Source organism: Brachycentrus maculatus, unplaced genomic scaffold, assembly GCF_059751285.1.
Source record: "Brachycentrus maculatus isolate JH-2025_06_01 unplaced genomic scaffold, ASM5975128v1 h1tg000711l, whole genome shotgun sequence".
Classification (NCBI taxonomy): Eukaryota; Metazoa; Arthropoda; class Insecta; order Trichoptera; family Brachycentridae; genus Brachycentrus; species Brachycentrus maculatus.
Window position 1 is genome coordinate 364719 of NW_028281442.1, and position 17013 is coordinate 381731.

The window sequence follows — 17013 nt, forward strand, 5'->3', positions numbered from 1 at the left end:
CCTTATACATACTCCTCATCTAAGCGACATAGGAGCAAGTGCCAGAGCAAATAATATATTCGTCAAAATATCCGCTGTGTCCTCGAATTACAGTGAAAAGTGAGAAACTTGTCGTCTTATTGGAATCATAACCTAATCTCACGTAAGTAAAACACTCCTCACACACGTACCAACCTTTCATTCCTCTACTAACAACGTACTACTCTTCCCATCCCTTTGTAATAATAACACCTAAGTCTTGTATGAAATAATATATCGTGAAAATTCTGTGACGAATAATTTATTTCGATTTCGGGCTTATTAAAGCAGGATTTCGAATATTTTTACTGTATTTGTTAGATATACGAGTAAAATCATTAAAAATGGCTCCGTTTCATTAATATTGATGGTAATTATATTTGAAAATTGGCTCTTAAAGTAAAATGATTGATAATTTCTAAATAAAATAATATTTAAAATGCTAAGTAGAATAAATAAAATATTGTGAATTTGGTTTGGAAATAGGATATCACGTATCGATTTTTTATGATTCAACTTTTGCTATTGATGTACCTATATAATTTATATATTTTCATTATAATGTGAATTTTGCTTTTATTTATTTATCATTTTTAATTTAAGTTTTACTTGGCTAATACCACTATTTAATAAAATCCGTAGTATTCCGCATCATTTTCAAAGACTGTATTATTTTTCACCAGATTTTAAGCTATATATTTAATAAGTAAAACTTAAATTTAAAACAGATATTATTACAATGTGACTGTCGAATCAATTTATAAGATAATTAATGAACCTAAAGAATATCTATTTATAAAACGGTTTATCAGACGAGTATATTTATATGTCTATGTATTTATGTTTTATTTATTTGATAAATAGTAATAAGAATAGGAAATAATTAAGTGATTTAAGCAGTAAATTAAGACCTTACTACATGACTTATTCCTTTAACTTTTTCCTTGACAAAAATAATTGTATCAAATCGAATTAGAATCGTATTGTGATCCGGCTAGTTATTTTTTTAGAATTTAATAATGTTTTAATTAGTAAGAACATTCAAAGAATATCATTCCTTAAGATTACTGCGTACTTTAAAAATGTTAATTATCTTATAAATTTCATTCTTAATCAGGCATTATTCAATCAGTGCGGATTAAAAAATAATAATTAAAATTAAAATTAAAATGCTGTAACATATCATCAAAAATTAAGTAAAAAATGATAGCAACCCTGTTTTATATTGCGATGCATAATTTCCAAAACTAGATACATCGTAGATAAAATTAAATCGTAAACACATATAATATAATAACAGTAGTGTCAAAATTAATACGATGGATTCAATAGTTTAAGAATGTAGCTACTCAAATTAAACTTCATTTATATTTTTAAAAAGCTAAGTCAATAATTCGAAAAAAAGATTACGGAACTCTCTTTATCAAATTTGAAAAAAAAAATATTTAGTATTCCTTTGTTCAAAATGTAAAATCTCCTTAAGTCTTTTTTTTTAAATTTGAAAACACAATTTGTATTCAAATAAGTGGGTGCTTTCATATACCAGTAACAGGTGTTTTTTTTAACCAGTGATAGATATTTTTAACAGTTTTTTTATCGGAATGGCACTGCCATCTGTTGAACTTAACCAAACACACGCAAAACTAACATATTAACAGGTGCTGTCATAGATTTATTTATATTTTTTCATTGCATTTCAACGCGTGGTCGGGTAGAGCTTAGTTTGAGCCCAGTATTCCTTTTGTTCAATAACTTAATTTTAATTAAGTTAATTTTCTCTAAATACAGGTAACATTTTACGTAACTGATTTTTTTCTTAAAACAGCGTTTTTGCGTTGAAAAAATAAGTTTTTCTTAGAAATAATTATATGGTTGTGAAAAAAAGAGTTACTGAAAAGTAAGGAGTTAAAAAAATAATAAAAACATTTTTTCTATATATGCATATTCTAAAAAAAAAATTGTATTTTTTTTTTAAATCGGGCGTGAAGAGACGTGTGACCTCTCCGGTGGTCGGCCGGTGATTGAATTCCATATGTTTTTTATTATTTTTATTATTGTCAGCCAATCAACAGGTACTTAATAAATATAACCTAACATAATATTAGTTAGATGATTACAAAAAAATAAAAGAAGAAAAAGCTAACATTTCGAAGGAAAAGATTTTAAACATATACTCGTAAAAGCATATTTTTATATTTATTTAGCGCATAAATATGTATAAAAGCATATAAAAATTAAATAATTAATTAATTACATAAAAAAAGACGGTTAATTGTGATTATTGTCAATAATTGTGTTTGCGAATACCTCATGTAATGACTGTCTCATTTAGATCATGATGTGCTCTGGAGACTGCTGGGAGCTGGGCCCTCCACCTGACAGCATCCTGCGCATGCCGCCGCCCCCCCTGCCGGCCTTCCTGCAGCGGGCGCCGCCCTCCAACACCAGCGGGCCTCCCGCGAGCTGCCGCCCTGCGGGGCTCTGCGACACGCCCACCCCGCCCACGGGCAACGTGTTCCCGGGAGTGGAGTACGTGGAACTTCCGCATCACGGTGAGAACCATCCAGGAAACTTACAAGTCTATGAATGAGAGAATCCTCACCATCGAGGATTCTGATCCTCAAAAACTATTTTCTAATTAACTTTAGTCCTGTTTTGAATATTGAAAGCGTTAACTTTGTAGATCATATTGATATATTTTTTTGAGAAATAAAAAGACTTTGTGTTTTGATCCACTCACATTTTTGTTAACCAACTAGTTTCGTCTAGTCTTTCTTAAGTCTAGTCGTTCTTAACCAACTAGTCGTAAATTAAACCCTGAAGAGGGCAACAGGATGTTGCCGAAACTAGTTGGTTAATAAAAATGTGAGTGGATCAAAACACAAAGTCTTTTTATTTCTCAAAATAATATAACTTTAGTCCTTGCTGATAAACATAGTTTTTTTTAATGGTGTTTTAAGCAAAAAATTCAATTAGGTACGTCAAATGTTACCAGGGTTTAAGGAAAACCTAGTTGCGATTTATCGTATATTAACACAGCAGTATTCTCAAAGGTTTATTATCGAAATTTTAAAGTCTCGCGGTGTTTTTACTAGAAACATTGTGTCTTGAATATATTTGATGATTCTTTGTTCCCAAATTTGTATTGTTTGTATAATCTTTGTGAAATAAAACGCAAACTTTGTTTTTGGCCAGTTTGATTTTTGGTACTTTTTACCGATTGGTTTCGACAAAAACCTTGTAATCTTCATATGTACAAATTCATCGCTAAAGATTACAAGGTGCTTGTCGAAACCGGTTGGAAAGAGGTAATAAAAATAGAAGTAGCGTAAATGAAAGTTTCAGTTTTATTTTATAAAGAAACATTGTTATTTAGAACTGGATTTGTATCACTATTAAAATCATACCCAAGAGATCAGAAATGTTCAAACACATGATACAATTACTAAAAAAATCCAACCAAGTTTTCTTTATAAAACCCCAATTTTTTTTTGTTTCAAATTAAGACTATTTTGATTAAAATGGAATTGAATCTGACCCAAATCCAGACTGAGAGATGATAGGTGAATCAGATAAATATTAGAGTTAAAACCAGGAACCCCGATCGATCTAAAAAAAATAGTAAAACAATATCAACCAAACCAGGAAAAGAATATAAATTGAATATTATGTATGTATAATAAGTAACAAAAGGGCCTATCCCAACACTGTGGCTGATGAGGAAGAAGCCTTTTATCTCCTCCCAAATGATTTTGTTCCATGGTTTTCACCATGCCTGAGATTACATTGTGCTTGTTTAATTCGCCTTTGATCCTAAAGTATTGAACATCGTCATCGTCCTTATTTAAATGTCCGTTTTATTTTGTTCCAGTGGGGTCATAATCGCCTCCTGCTAAGTTAATTTTTGTTACTTCCAGATTCTTCGGCGGCAGATGACACTTGGTTCCTCGTGCTGATCACGTCCTGCGTGCTCGTGGTATTTCTCGGTGCGATTCTCGCACTCTTCCTCCTTAAATGTCGAGAGTACGTGTGTTCTCTACCTATGTATGTTTTCTTTTCTATGCACATTCTAAAACAAGCACTTTTCTATTTCTAAGCATGATTTAAGTTTTTCTTTTGTTTACTCTCGGGACATGTATTGAGTCCTTTTACTTTGAGTTCAGTTGTTGCTTAAAAATATTGAAAATCAAAAAAATTGTTTATTTTATTTTAAATTTTGTCTTTCAAGCCAACTTTTTGAATATTTATGAATGATTGTTGTTTTTTGTACTTTTGTTTTACTGCATGACTAAATGTTCGTCTCGTTTGTGTGTGTTTCTGACAGGACATACACATTCCATTTCAGCGAGAGCAGCGGTAACAAACAGGGCCCTCTCACGTCGGAGCTCGCCGGGCCCTTGCAGGCGAAGGCCAGGCCCTCGGCTCCTGCCAACGGAACCCTGTACCCTCCGGGACCCGCGCCCCCCGACAACAGAGCCCTGTGGGCCGCCCTGACCCCGAGAGGCACCCAACACTTCATAGCGGACATCTACCCTCAAGACTGCGTGTCTTCGGACCTCTACCCGGAAGACAACCACTACGAGACCGTGGAAGCCATGAACTACAAGTCGTCTGTCCACGAGAAGTTTTACCCGATGCAGATAAGCCATTACGAAAAGAAAATCCCCGACAAATCTACGTTTGACAATTCCGGATTTATGGATTACGATTACGAGGATCCAGCACCTCTTATCGAGAGTTACCAAATGGACGACATGGAGACCTGCTACCAAGAGCCGGATGTCAATCCTTATTGCATCGTAAATCAACTTCCCCTCGAGAACTTTAGCACGCTGAAAAGGGGAGGTTCTCGACCTATGGTTTCCTCTCCCACGCGCATTGAAAATCCCAACTTACCCCCTCTGAACATGTACCCCCACCGTCCCGGGGGCACTTTACGGAAACCATCTCACTCCAGAAGAGTTAGCGACAGCAATAGTTACAATGGAAATATCAATATTTAAGTCGAGAATATTCTTCAATTGTAGAATCTCAGGGTAAAGCGTTACGTCAAATAACAACAATTTCATCACATTACACACAAACAAAAATCACAATTTTCATTCAAATCTGGGAATGAATTCTATCAGAGAAAATTGGGAAAATTCAACTGTTTTTTTCTGAAATGATCCAAGAAGTACTGAATTAACTAGTTAGCCCATAGTCTAGATTGGCATGAACCTTACGAACTGGAGCTTTTGTACACATACGAGTAATTGAATTAATCTCACAACCCGATGCAGCGTTTCAGTTTCAATAACTTTAAACTTAATATTAAAAGTCATTACAATACCTATTTTTAGTTCGCAAAAGATGGAAAATATCTTGTAAAATTAATCAATATTCATTAAACAAAAACTCTTAAATTATCGGTTGTATACATTATTAATTGACTGTAACATAATTATCACCATTAATATAAGTCATAACAATTAATTTTCGTGTAGAAAGTATTTATTATATATAATAAACAGTATTTTAATTGTAATCAACGCCAGTGTACGCAAATTTATACATTATTTTAAAAATTAGTTAATTAAAAAATAGATGTAAGTGCAATTATTATAGTGTCGCAACAAATAATTTATAAATAGTTATATTTTATTTTTAACCTGCTTTAGAAGATAAACCAATGAAATTTTACATTGATGAGCATAATATTCGTTAAATTACATTCCTACACAAAATAAAAAGCAATTTTAAAACAATTACGTGTTGTAAATATTATCGGCATAAGTTTAATATACAAAGATTGATAGTTATAGTTTTCAATGCATTTACTTTCAAATTTATTACGATTTAGTATAATATATAATACATATATATAGTAATAACCATGTTTTGTAAATTATTGTTTGTTCAACAAGATGTTTTGTAAATTATTATTTATTGTAATACTTCCAAAAAACATATTATTTACTATCTATTTTATGTTTTAATATTTAATAAATTAATGTTGTTTTCAATAAATGGGTATTTTATTTACACTTAAATAATTTGAATCTAAATTGGTATTGAATAAATAAATATTTAAACTTAAATATTAAAGACATGCATAAGTGACATTCATTGGTAAATAAATAAATTTTAAAAAATCGAAAAATTGATGTACCAAGTCTTTATTTCATAATTTCATTATATAGTGAAAATCTTGTACTTCGTAAAGTACAGTATGTTTAAATGCCCTAGTATGTCACTCTGTTCACAGTTTTTTTTTAACTCTTTTTTTAAATAATTAAATTAATTAAAGTATAAATAATTTTTAAAAAAATAAATAGAGGTAAAATATCTGTGAGCAGAGTGTAGTCGAATTGCTAAATTTGATCAAAGATAGCAAAAAGTTCTATAACAAAAAAATCTAGGGATCTGTTTGTGCCTCCGTATGTCGCTCTTGGGATGTTGACTCCCAGCTGTCTTTCCATCTTTTCAGAGATCTGCCTGGGGGTCTGCGTCCTTCAGGGTTACCTTGAAGGGCGATACGTGGAAGTCTGTCTTCTGTTCTGTTTATACATTCTGTTTATAAGTTCCTTCCAGTATCGCCTTCGTTGTCGTCCCTACCTCACGATATCCTCCGTCTTACACATGCTCCGGATGTCGGTATTTCTTACTCGGTCTCGCAATGTGTTTCCGGTTATGGATCGGAAAGTCTTCATCTCGGAGGTTCGAAGTCGAGATTTTGTTCTGGAAGTATCTGCTCTTGCCTTAATCCCATAAGTGGCTATTGGTCGAACACATGTTTTATATATTTTCATTTTACTTTCTATTCTCATGTTCCTCCACGCCGAGTTTCTGAGGCATCCAGATATAACTGTAGCCTCGTTTATTTGTTTCTGTGTCTCACCATATAGATCACCGTGGCTACTGATGTCAACTCCAAGATACTTAATTACAAGATAATTAAATACTGCAGTAGTAAAAAGGTAATAATGAAATGTAATTCATGTGAGGAATTCTAAAAAGAAAAGTTTTCTCTTATTTTCCAACAGTAAATTAAGTTAAGTTTTTAAGTTTCCAATAAGATAGTATGGGCATATTTTTATTATTGATATGCACTCATAGATGACGGATCTTAATTTTTATACAAATAAAAATAGTAAAGCACTAGTACTTTACTATTTTTATTTATAATTACATACTCGTAATAGCCGATAAAATTGTCATCACAATCTATATGGTGAAAACTTATACGTTAGTAATTATTTTAAATTACTTCGAATCCATAGACAATTTCACAGATTTTTTACATACCTACAAAGCGCTTCGAGCATAGAATATAATCTTTGGCTTCGAGCTATTCAAAATATAAATTTTTGTCTATGGATTAAAAGCTAATCAAATAATTGACATTGATGTTTGTTGCGGCGAGTCGTAACTTTATTGTTGTTTTAATATTTTTAACATAAAATGACCGAAGATGTCCAGCGGCATTCGGTCCATACGTTGGTATTTAGATCTCTCAAAAGGTCGCATGACATGTTTCTCGCCAACCAAAATATGTTGGCGCCAATCGACGAAAAAGCGTAAGTTAACCTCACTTCTGTTTTCGTAAACATGCATTTCGAGTGAATATTTATCTGTTGATAATTTATCTCGCGTTACAGGGAAAAAATGAAGAAGGCTATTAAGGCTCGGGACTCGTATTCTTTAGTATTCGATAGGGTGCAGCAATTTCAAGCAATGAAGCAGAGGGAAGCTCTGGAATCCGCGACAGACCCCGCACCTCCAGGCACCAACGCAGGTTTGTAATAAACTACTAAATAGAGAGATTTATCTGCTACTGGATCTGACAAATGAAGTTCTGTGAACAAAGGGATTTATGCGAATTTTTACAGAGGGACGCGTGTAAGCGTATTTGCGAATTTATGGCATCACAAATGTCCTTATGATAGTTTTCCGATTTTGGCTATCTTTGTTCCACCCAATGACGGTAGAACTGTACAGCATAGGCTATAAAACTGTTAGGTGAGACTAAATATATAAAAACCCCTAGTCAATTTGTACTTTTCAACAGTACAACTGTTCATGTGGAAATCCATAATAATTAAAGAAATATGGCAGATATAAAGGATAAAACTATCCATATTTTTATTGAGAGATTAAAAAAATAATCCATGACTTTATCATTTGTGATAACATTAAGTTGTATTGATCGCATAATATAAATTTAAAACTTGCAACCCCGGTTCCTGCCATTATTTTTACTTTGGAATTTGAATATCCTGTTTACGGATTTTATACTGCAAGTGAGGAACTGATGCGTGTGGGGACTTGTAGATATTGCTACCAACTATTATTATCGTTACTATAAAATGTTTTATTTCAATGAAACATTGTATGATAGATGTTTGAATGGTGATATAAGGAAAAAATGCAAGGCTGAGATAAGCATTATTCACTAAATTAAGAAAGGTGTATTGAGAGTTACTTTTTATTTATTTATTATTTTTTTACAATACTGTACTATAATTTTTATTATAATATTATATTTTTTTGATGAATGCCCCACTAAGCATAGCCCGTGACAAGACGTTCATTTACATCATTTAAAAAATATAAGAGAATATATATACATGATTAAAATGTAACTTTGTTTTAAAATCCCTATAAATATTTTATGTTTACCGGTTTCAAAGCTAACGGCTTCTTTATATTGACTGTACTTAATTAATACTGCCTTGATAAAGAAGCGGTTAGCTTCGAAACCGGTAGACATTATAATTATGTTATAATAAAATATTTATAATGATTTTAAAATAAAGTTTAAAGAAAATCACCAAGTTAGTGCTTCAAATATAAATTATATAGAATATATATATATCTAGATAATACAAGCAATACAACACAAAACAAAGTAAATTGATTTAAACAAAATTATAAAAATTTATATGAACAAAATACAGAGAAGCCACTTTACTTGTTTCTTTAGATTATTATTATTTATTTATTAATTAAACGCCAAATCAATAAATAGTTATTAAATTGTTTAGAACAAGGTGATTCGGTGGCGCTCGGTTCAGAAGGTGCCATGATGCCGTATGTGGGATCTCTCATATCCGGCGCTGCCACGACGACCACGGCTCTGATCCCGAGGAAAGCACCCACGATGCCCCGGCCGAGGTGGCACGCCCCGTGGAAGCTGTACCGAGTCATTTCTGGGCATCTTGGATGGGTCCGGTGCTGCACTGTGGAGCCGGGAAATGAATGGTTTGCCACAGGTGAGTTGAAGAATAAATTATGTTTTATTACTCCTTGCATCATTTAAAAGTATTATATATTTTTTTATTTGCACAGCAATTAGTGTAAATTGCAAGTGGGTAATTTTAGCGGAATCTTAATATGTGTTATTCTTTCTCAATATTTGTGATAATTTATAGACTGCTATTTCATAAAATACTACCTCTAGGGCAATTTAATTAATTTCATCAATTGATTTGGCAGTCACTTTGTGGTAAAATCTATCCATTTTTAATTAATGTTTTACTTAGTAAATACCACTATTTCTTAAAATCTACTGTGACACGTGTTTCGATGTATTCCGTATCATACGGTGTTTAAAAATGATGCATTCCGCGTCATACGGTGTTTAAAAATGATGCGGAATGCATTGAAACACGTGTCACAGTAGATTTTAAAAAATAGTTGTATTTACTAAGTAAAACATTAATTAACAATTTGATTAAACTGAAGAAAAAACTGTTTGAAAATCAATAAAATAAACTTTTTTAATCACTTTATTAGGAGCTATTTCTTGGATAGTACTCCGAAGATTTATACATTATTTTGGTGAAAGTGTAAGGTGTTTTATGAAAGATATTACATTTTTTTTTTTAATCTATGACATTTATTACTTAAGAGCTGGTTAATTTAAAGGACGCCGGCACGCAAAGTCTTGTACGAGTGTTCAATTCTTATTTTCAAATATTTTGATCATCATGTTCTTTATGCCAAATCAATACATAATATACTTGTTTTATAAAATTTCAGGTGCCGCTGATAGGCTGATTAAAATTTGGGATATTGCCAGTGGAAAACTGAAGGTTTCGTTGACTGGACACGTCAGTACTGTAAGAGGTAAACAACATTAAACACTAAACTCTGTATGTATAATTAAAATGTAACTTTGTTTTAAAATCACTATAAATATTTTATTATATCTTAATTGTGTATAATGTCTACCGGTTTCGAAGCCAACCGCTTCTTTATCAAGACTGATTAATACTAAAAACAAAAACCGGTAGACATTATAATTAAGTTATAATAAAATATTTATAGTGATTTTAAAACAAAGTTATATTTTAATTATAAAATGGAAAATCACAAAGTTAGTGCTTCAAATATAAATTATACTTAACTCTGTTTTTCGAAAATGAAATAACAACAAAGTGATGCTTTTTGCTTTATTCGCAAAAGGGCATTATGCTCCGGTATGAACGCTTTATGAACGCCTGGAACTTCTCTTTTTCTGCTTATGTTCTATCGGGTCCCCCCAATGTTGGCAATCATTCCGGCAAAGGATTTGCAGTCCTGCGCCGTTCGGAACAACTCCTCCGCCCCTCTTATCTCGGGCCAGTTGCGAATGTTGCGCAGCCACAATGTTTGATTTCTTCCAGCTTTTCAGCACCCCTCTATCTTGCCCATCAAAATCAATTGCAGAAGGTGGTATTTTTCTCCACGAAATACGTGACCCAGATATCAGATCTTACAAACCTTGATATTGTACAATAGTTCTCTCTCTGATCCAGCTCTTCTAAGAACTTCTTTATTTGTGACACTACCCATCCAGGGAATACGAAGCATTCTGAGATGAAGCCAATTTCAAACCCTTCTATTCAATTTATCTTTAGGGTCCAGGTCTGAGAGCCATATAACAAGACGGACCACACATAGCACTTTTAGAGTCTCTGCTGAAGTTTCAGGCTACCGGATCTTAATGCCACTTAATTACCTCTGTAAAATGATGCGCTTGGATAATTTGATTTCAAAACTATCAAAAACTTGAAAATTCTCATTCAAAACTTATGACACATTATCATATTGCTTTGTAGCCTATTTTGATTAATATATAAAATATAAAAACCCGACGAAAAACGCCTAAAAGGCGATTTCTGTACTGGGTCAGATCAGACCCACCACCGCTGGGCGTGTTTTTTTTGAGGGGATCAATCTTTAGGTGTTAAAAAAAAGCAATTTCAACACAACTTCATTTGGAAACTAAATATGTATTTCAATATTCTTCTCACAGATGTAAAAAAGATATTAGAATTCTAAAAATTAAATTAAATGCCTTCTATATGTAAATACAAAATAATAATAATACTAAGGAAAAACACAATTATATCATTCATAAGTACAAACAATAAACAATGATTATAAGTCCTCTCTCCAAGCACAAGAGCTTAGTCTCTTTATTGGAGAGGAACAGTAACTAGTATTAAGACAGGCGCCGTGGCGTAGTTGGGTAGATGCTCGACTGCAAAACTGGCATTGCGGGTTTGATTCCCGCCAAAATGAATTCAAGAAATTGCAAAACGAATTCAAGATTTATTTTCAATTGGTCCGGGTGTTTGTGATGTATTTTTCACATTTACCTTCCCTATCCTAACTATCCTGCTTTACAGACAAGCATCTAAAATAAACACTTTGCGGGTTATTCCTTAAAAAAAAATAGTTTACAGTAGAAATGTCTCTTCATCTTTAAACCCTTATCCGCACCCCAGTGGTGCATAGGGCACTGCATATAAACGCAGTGTTGTTATCTTGATCGTTAACACATGAAGGAAAGGTGATCAGCCCACCGTTTCAGGTACCAGTCCAGGGTGATATTGAATAAATATAAGAGTGAAAAAATAATTTATATTTATTTGACCCCCCCTGGGAATCGAACCCCGGACCTCCAGAATGGTAGCCGAGCGTGCTGACCATTACACTATGGAGACGGACAGAAAAAAATAGAAATGTCTAGCAAATTGATTAAATTAATATATTTCCAGCTTGCAATATTACAAGTGAATTATTTGTTGCCAGGTCTGGAAGTGTCATCCCGTCACCCGTACCTGTTCAGCTGCGGCGAGGACCGGCAGGTGAAGTGCTGGGACCTGGAGTACAACCGCGTCATCCGGCACTACCACGGCCACCTGTCGGCCGTGTACGCGCTGGCGCTGCACCCCACCATCGACGTGCTGCTCACGGCCGGGCGCGACTCCACCGCGCGCGTCTGGGACCTGCGCACCAAGGCCAACGTGCACACCCTCACCGGCCACACCAACACCGTGGCCTCCATCGTGTGCCAGCCCACCGACCCGCAGGTGAGAGGGGGATGGAGACATCGGTCACCCATAGAATGAAGGGAGATGAAAGAAAAGAAAAGACTTTCGGTGGAGCTAGGTGGTTGTGTCGCAAAGTGCGTGTTTCTCAAATAAACAAATTACACTAATCTTTAGTGAAAAACAGGGATACATTTTTTGTCAAAATACGTTGGTATATCGACGGCTACGCTGTTGGCAAATATACCAGTGGAAATATCGATTCTCAGTACTCAAAATTCAGTAAATGTAATTCTTGTAGTTTTAACCAAGATACTACCGGCACAATGTATCTATATGTATGTATGTGTATAGAAAAATGTACTTGAGAAAAGAAAGCTGTCTGAAGACCTCTCTGTGGCAGCCGTGTGCTGCGTCTTTCCTGTATACATATATGTACAGTAGTTACTTAATTAACACATCAGTTAATTGTAATTTATGATTTTTTTTCTTTCTCATTCACACATATTTATATTTTGTGTGTTCATGAACTATCTACCCTCTGATTGCAAACAGCTATATAAGATAACAAACGTTTTGACCAATATCACTAGCCTGTTTTTTGTTGGTTCGAAGATATATTGCTTCTTAGCAATAAGCCCGCCTATGTACATATTTCTTATCTGTACATGAAGTTTAAATAAATAAATTAAAAAATAAACTTATCGTAGTCAAATATTGACTACGATATGTTTATTTTTTAAATAGTATTGAGGAACATTCATTCTTTGAAAAATTACCATTGTATATCATAGTCATACTGGAGAAAGTGACCAACTACCAAAACGTAAAATGTTTAGGAGGGCCATTTAAGTCACTTTTGCTTGGCAACAAAATAAACACCAATGCAGTTAGTCATTTTTAACTAGTCAATATATTATACTTCCAAGTTTCCAAAAAAAAGTCAAAATCCTTTGGGGTTTTTTCAGGGCAATGTTAAGCTAGTAAGATATCAAATAGTCAATGATCACATTTTTGTAAAACAATGCACTTGGTCACTTTCTCCTGTATAACTACAATATGTATGCGTACATGTATTTGATTAAAACATCAAATCATTCCAGGTTATAACTGGATCTCACGACTCCACGATCAGGCTGTGGGACTTGGCCGCCGGCAAGTCGGTGTGCACCCTCACCAACCACAAGAAGTCGGTGCGCGCGCTGGCCATCCACCCCTCGCTCTACACCTTCGCCTCCGCCTCTCCGGACAACATCAAGCAGTGGAAGTGCCCCGAGGGCAGGTTCATCCAGAACCTGTCCGGCCACAACGCCATAGTCAACTGTCTGGCTGTGAACCCCAGCGGAGTGCTGTGCAGCGGCGGGGACAACGGGACCCTCTACATGTGGGATTGGACTACAGGATATAACTTCCAGAGGATGCAGGTGTGTATATCGTACTTAGAACAGAAAATAACTTAACTTTACATTGCGTGTGGCTCCGGCTTCTTCTTCACCCATATGGGATGTCTTATTGTGGACTTATGCTAGTGTTAAAAAAAACACATTCTGCCAAATATGTCACAATTATACTAGTGTTAAAAAACAGATTCTGCTAAATATGTCAGAATTATACTAGTGTTAAAAAACACATTCTGCTAAATATGTCAGAATTATACTAGTGTTAAAAAACACATTCTGCTAAATATGTCAGAATTATGTTAGTGTTAGAAAACACAGTTTGCTAAAAATGTCAGAATTATGCTGGCGTCGTTAATAAACACATTTTGATAAAAATGTCAGATTTGTGCTAGTGTTAAAAAAACAATTTTGATAAATATGTAAGAATTATGGTAGTGTATATAGTAAAATATATTCTGTTATAAATCTATATATAGCAGAATAATATATTATTTCCTTCTTCTTCTCCCTGCAAAATCTATTTTTTATACCATACCTTTTTTTATCTCTTAACTAACTAACCATCACGCCGCTTCCCTGCAGGGTTAGGCAGAGAGAAACTCTACACCACTCTGTCTTTGTAAACATTCTTCGCTTCTTCCACGTTCATGCATCTCCTCATACATAGACGCCGATTATTTCGACTCCTAACCTGACTGCTTTCAAGTATTTGGCACACCTGATCGTGCCAAGTTTTTCTCGGTCTCCCTCTGCTTCTTTTTCCAACTACATTCGCCTCATAAATTTGTTTTATCGTTCTTTCCTCACTCATTCGTTCCATATGTCCAAACCATCTCAACACACCTTTCTTAATTTTATCGATAATGCTTATCTCAGATTTACATTCCTTCCTTATTTCACTATTCGAACATCTATCATACATGTCTTATTATACAACATAAACAATATCTGTATTAACCTTCCCCTCCCGGTGATATGTATTTACTACAACTTGACTTTTAAAATGGGAATATCAATATAAAATATAATAGATACGGGTTCAGAATTTTTGTATTCCTCAGAAATATAATTATGTATTACACGAAAGTGTTATAATATAAAGTTATTCATTTGCAGCGACGGAAATTAATAATTTGTGAAAAAATCTGGGATAAAATCACCAATACAACACGTTTCTCAGTGTGGTGCGTGTGCGTGCATTGTGTATATGCATGTTGTAGCGTGTTTACTGCGCCAGTAGTGCGCAGATCATCTTACGCAGCGTGATTAATCAAAATAATGTTTTGGATTGTTCTATTATGTAAAGGCAACTAGCCGTAACTCAAATTGCGGCTGTTTGGCGTAACATGGCTCAAAGCATTCTTATAACTGACCTTTATCATATACAATCACAGATTTTGCTCTATCTCTCTCCTTTACCGAGATATTCATTATCTATAAACTTGTTTAATCTCAAAACCACTGTTTTTAACTTGCGGCTATTTGGCTTTGGCCATTAGAGTTATCATACACAGATCCTGTCCAAAATATCGGCAACGACACACAGTATAGTAACTAAGAAGGACGCCATCACCATCTTAAGGACCGCAAGAATACAAGTTGTTTGTTTTCTCAATTGCTTTATTTAATTTCACCAGGCTGCCGTTCAACCTGGCTCCATGGACTCAGAAGCCGGAATATTCTCCATGACGTTTGATCACTCCGGCACGCGACTCATCACCACAGAGGCCGACAAGACTATCAAAATATACAAAGAGGACGATACGGCTTCCGAAGAGAGCCACCCCATCAATTGGAAACCAGATATCCTCAAGAGGAGAAAGTTCTAATCGTGATCAGACACTAAAATATGGTCTCATCAAACCCTGTAAAATATTATAATATAAGACTTGATAGTAATAAAAATACTTTTTATATACAAAATAGCTTATTTTACTATAGTAGGCAGACGCCGTGATGTTATTGGGTATCTGGTATCATGGGTTCGATTTCTGCCAATTAAAAATTAAATTAATTGTCGGAGTAATAGTTTTTTCAATAGACAACTTGAAGAAATTACAGGCTTGTTCTTAAAATTAAATAGACATTATTTTAAACCTCAAATAATAATTATGAATAAATGTAATGTCATTAGTTGTTTCGATCATAAGAATCCGTGTTGCTAGGTAAGAACTTCAGGCACTGGTTGGTAAGTTGGTAGCATAGCATTGCTACCAACTTTCAAAAAATAAAATAATTGTCACCTGAGTGCTTGTTGTTTCAAAACACAACTTAAAGAAATTAAAAGCTTGTTTTCTTAAGCATTAAATTGACAGTATTTCAAACCTCAAATATTAATGAACACTTGTAATTTCATTAGTTATTTCGACCACAAGAATCCCTGTTGCTAGGTAAGAACTTCAGGCGCTGGTGGGTAAGTTGGTAGCATAGCATTGCTACCAACTTTCAAAGATTAAAATAATTGTCACCTGAGTGCTTGTTGTTTCAAAATACAACTTGAAGAAATTAAAAGCTTGTTTTCTTAAGCATTAAATTGACAGTATTTCAAACCTCTAATATTAATGAACACTCGTAATTTCATTAATTATTTCGACCACAAGAATCCCTGTTGCTTGGTAAGAGCTTCAGGCACTGGTTAGTAAGTTGGTAGCACAGTATTGCTACCAACTTTTAAAAATTAAAATAATTGTCACCTGAGTGTTTGTTTCTTCAAAAGACAACTTTAAAAAATTTCAGGTGTATTCTTGAACATTAAATTAAACAGTATTTTAAACCTCAAATATAAATGAACAAGTGTAATTTCATTAGTTGTTTCAACCACAAGAATCACTGTTACTAGGTAAGAACTTCTTGGCACTGGTTTTAACGGCATCGCTACCAACATTCCAAAAATGTTATTTGCTTAATTTTTACAAACACAAAGGAAATCTTAAAAATCCTTTTATGTGGAGTATCTCAAATCTGGTGTCACTCTCAGGCCCATCATCATATTGCTTATGGTTAGATATTTTGTAAAACTTTTTTTATTAAAATGATATTCTTAGCAACCTTTGTCAGGGGAAGGACTTTTAACATAAGTAGGATACCAAATTCAAGAAGTAACTTTTCTTCGCCAATTCCCTCAATTATTTGCTGTAGGTAACACATACATAGCATGATGCAACAGTTATTAACAAGAAAAAAAACCTGCATCAACAAAGCTGTTATGTATTGGGGAATAAAAGCTTTGTCCTACAAAGGGCAGCGGGCATTCCTTTTTCATGTTCAAGAAAAATATTTTTCTGTGATTTTTC

The 17013-nt window shown here is 34.0% G+C and overlaps 2 protein-coding genes across 5 annotated transcripts; both read left to right on the forward strand.

The window, feature by feature from the left end:
- LOC148300465 (uncharacterized) lies at window positions 1-5750 on the forward strand. Of its 4 annotated transcripts, none has more exons than XM_088274726.1 (4): window positions 1-142; window positions 2351-2570; window positions 3936-4062; window positions 4343-5750. In XM_088274726.1, the coding sequence occupies exons 2-4, from the start codon at window positions 2354-2356 to the stop codon at window positions 5019-5021; spliced, it is 1023 nt and encodes a 340-aa protein (XP_088130852.1). In that variant the 5' UTR covers window positions 1-142; window positions 2351-2353; the 3' UTR covers window positions 5022-5750. The 4 variants fall into 4 exon arrangements, with proteins under 4 accessions (XP_088130852.1, XP_088130854.1, XP_088130853.1 ...); XM_088274728.1 differs by having other exon boundaries at window positions 4364-5750; XM_088274727.1 differs by having other exon boundaries at window positions 3936-4041.
- Window positions 5751-7354: 1604 nt separating this feature from the next.
- Tango4 (transport and golgi organization 4) lies at window positions 7355-15643 on the forward strand. The gene is made up of 7 exons (XM_088274715.1): window positions 7355-7577; window positions 7659-7795; window positions 9045-9272; window positions 10042-10128; window positions 12082-12362; window positions 13424-13744; window positions 15358-15643. Exons 1-7 carry the CDS (start codon window positions 7462-7464, stop codon window positions 15547-15549), a joined length of 1362 nt encoding a protein of 453 aa, XP_088130841.1. The 5' UTR covers window positions 7355-7461; the 3' UTR covers window positions 15550-15643.
- The last annotated feature ends 1370 nt before the right edge of the window (window positions 15644-17013 follow it).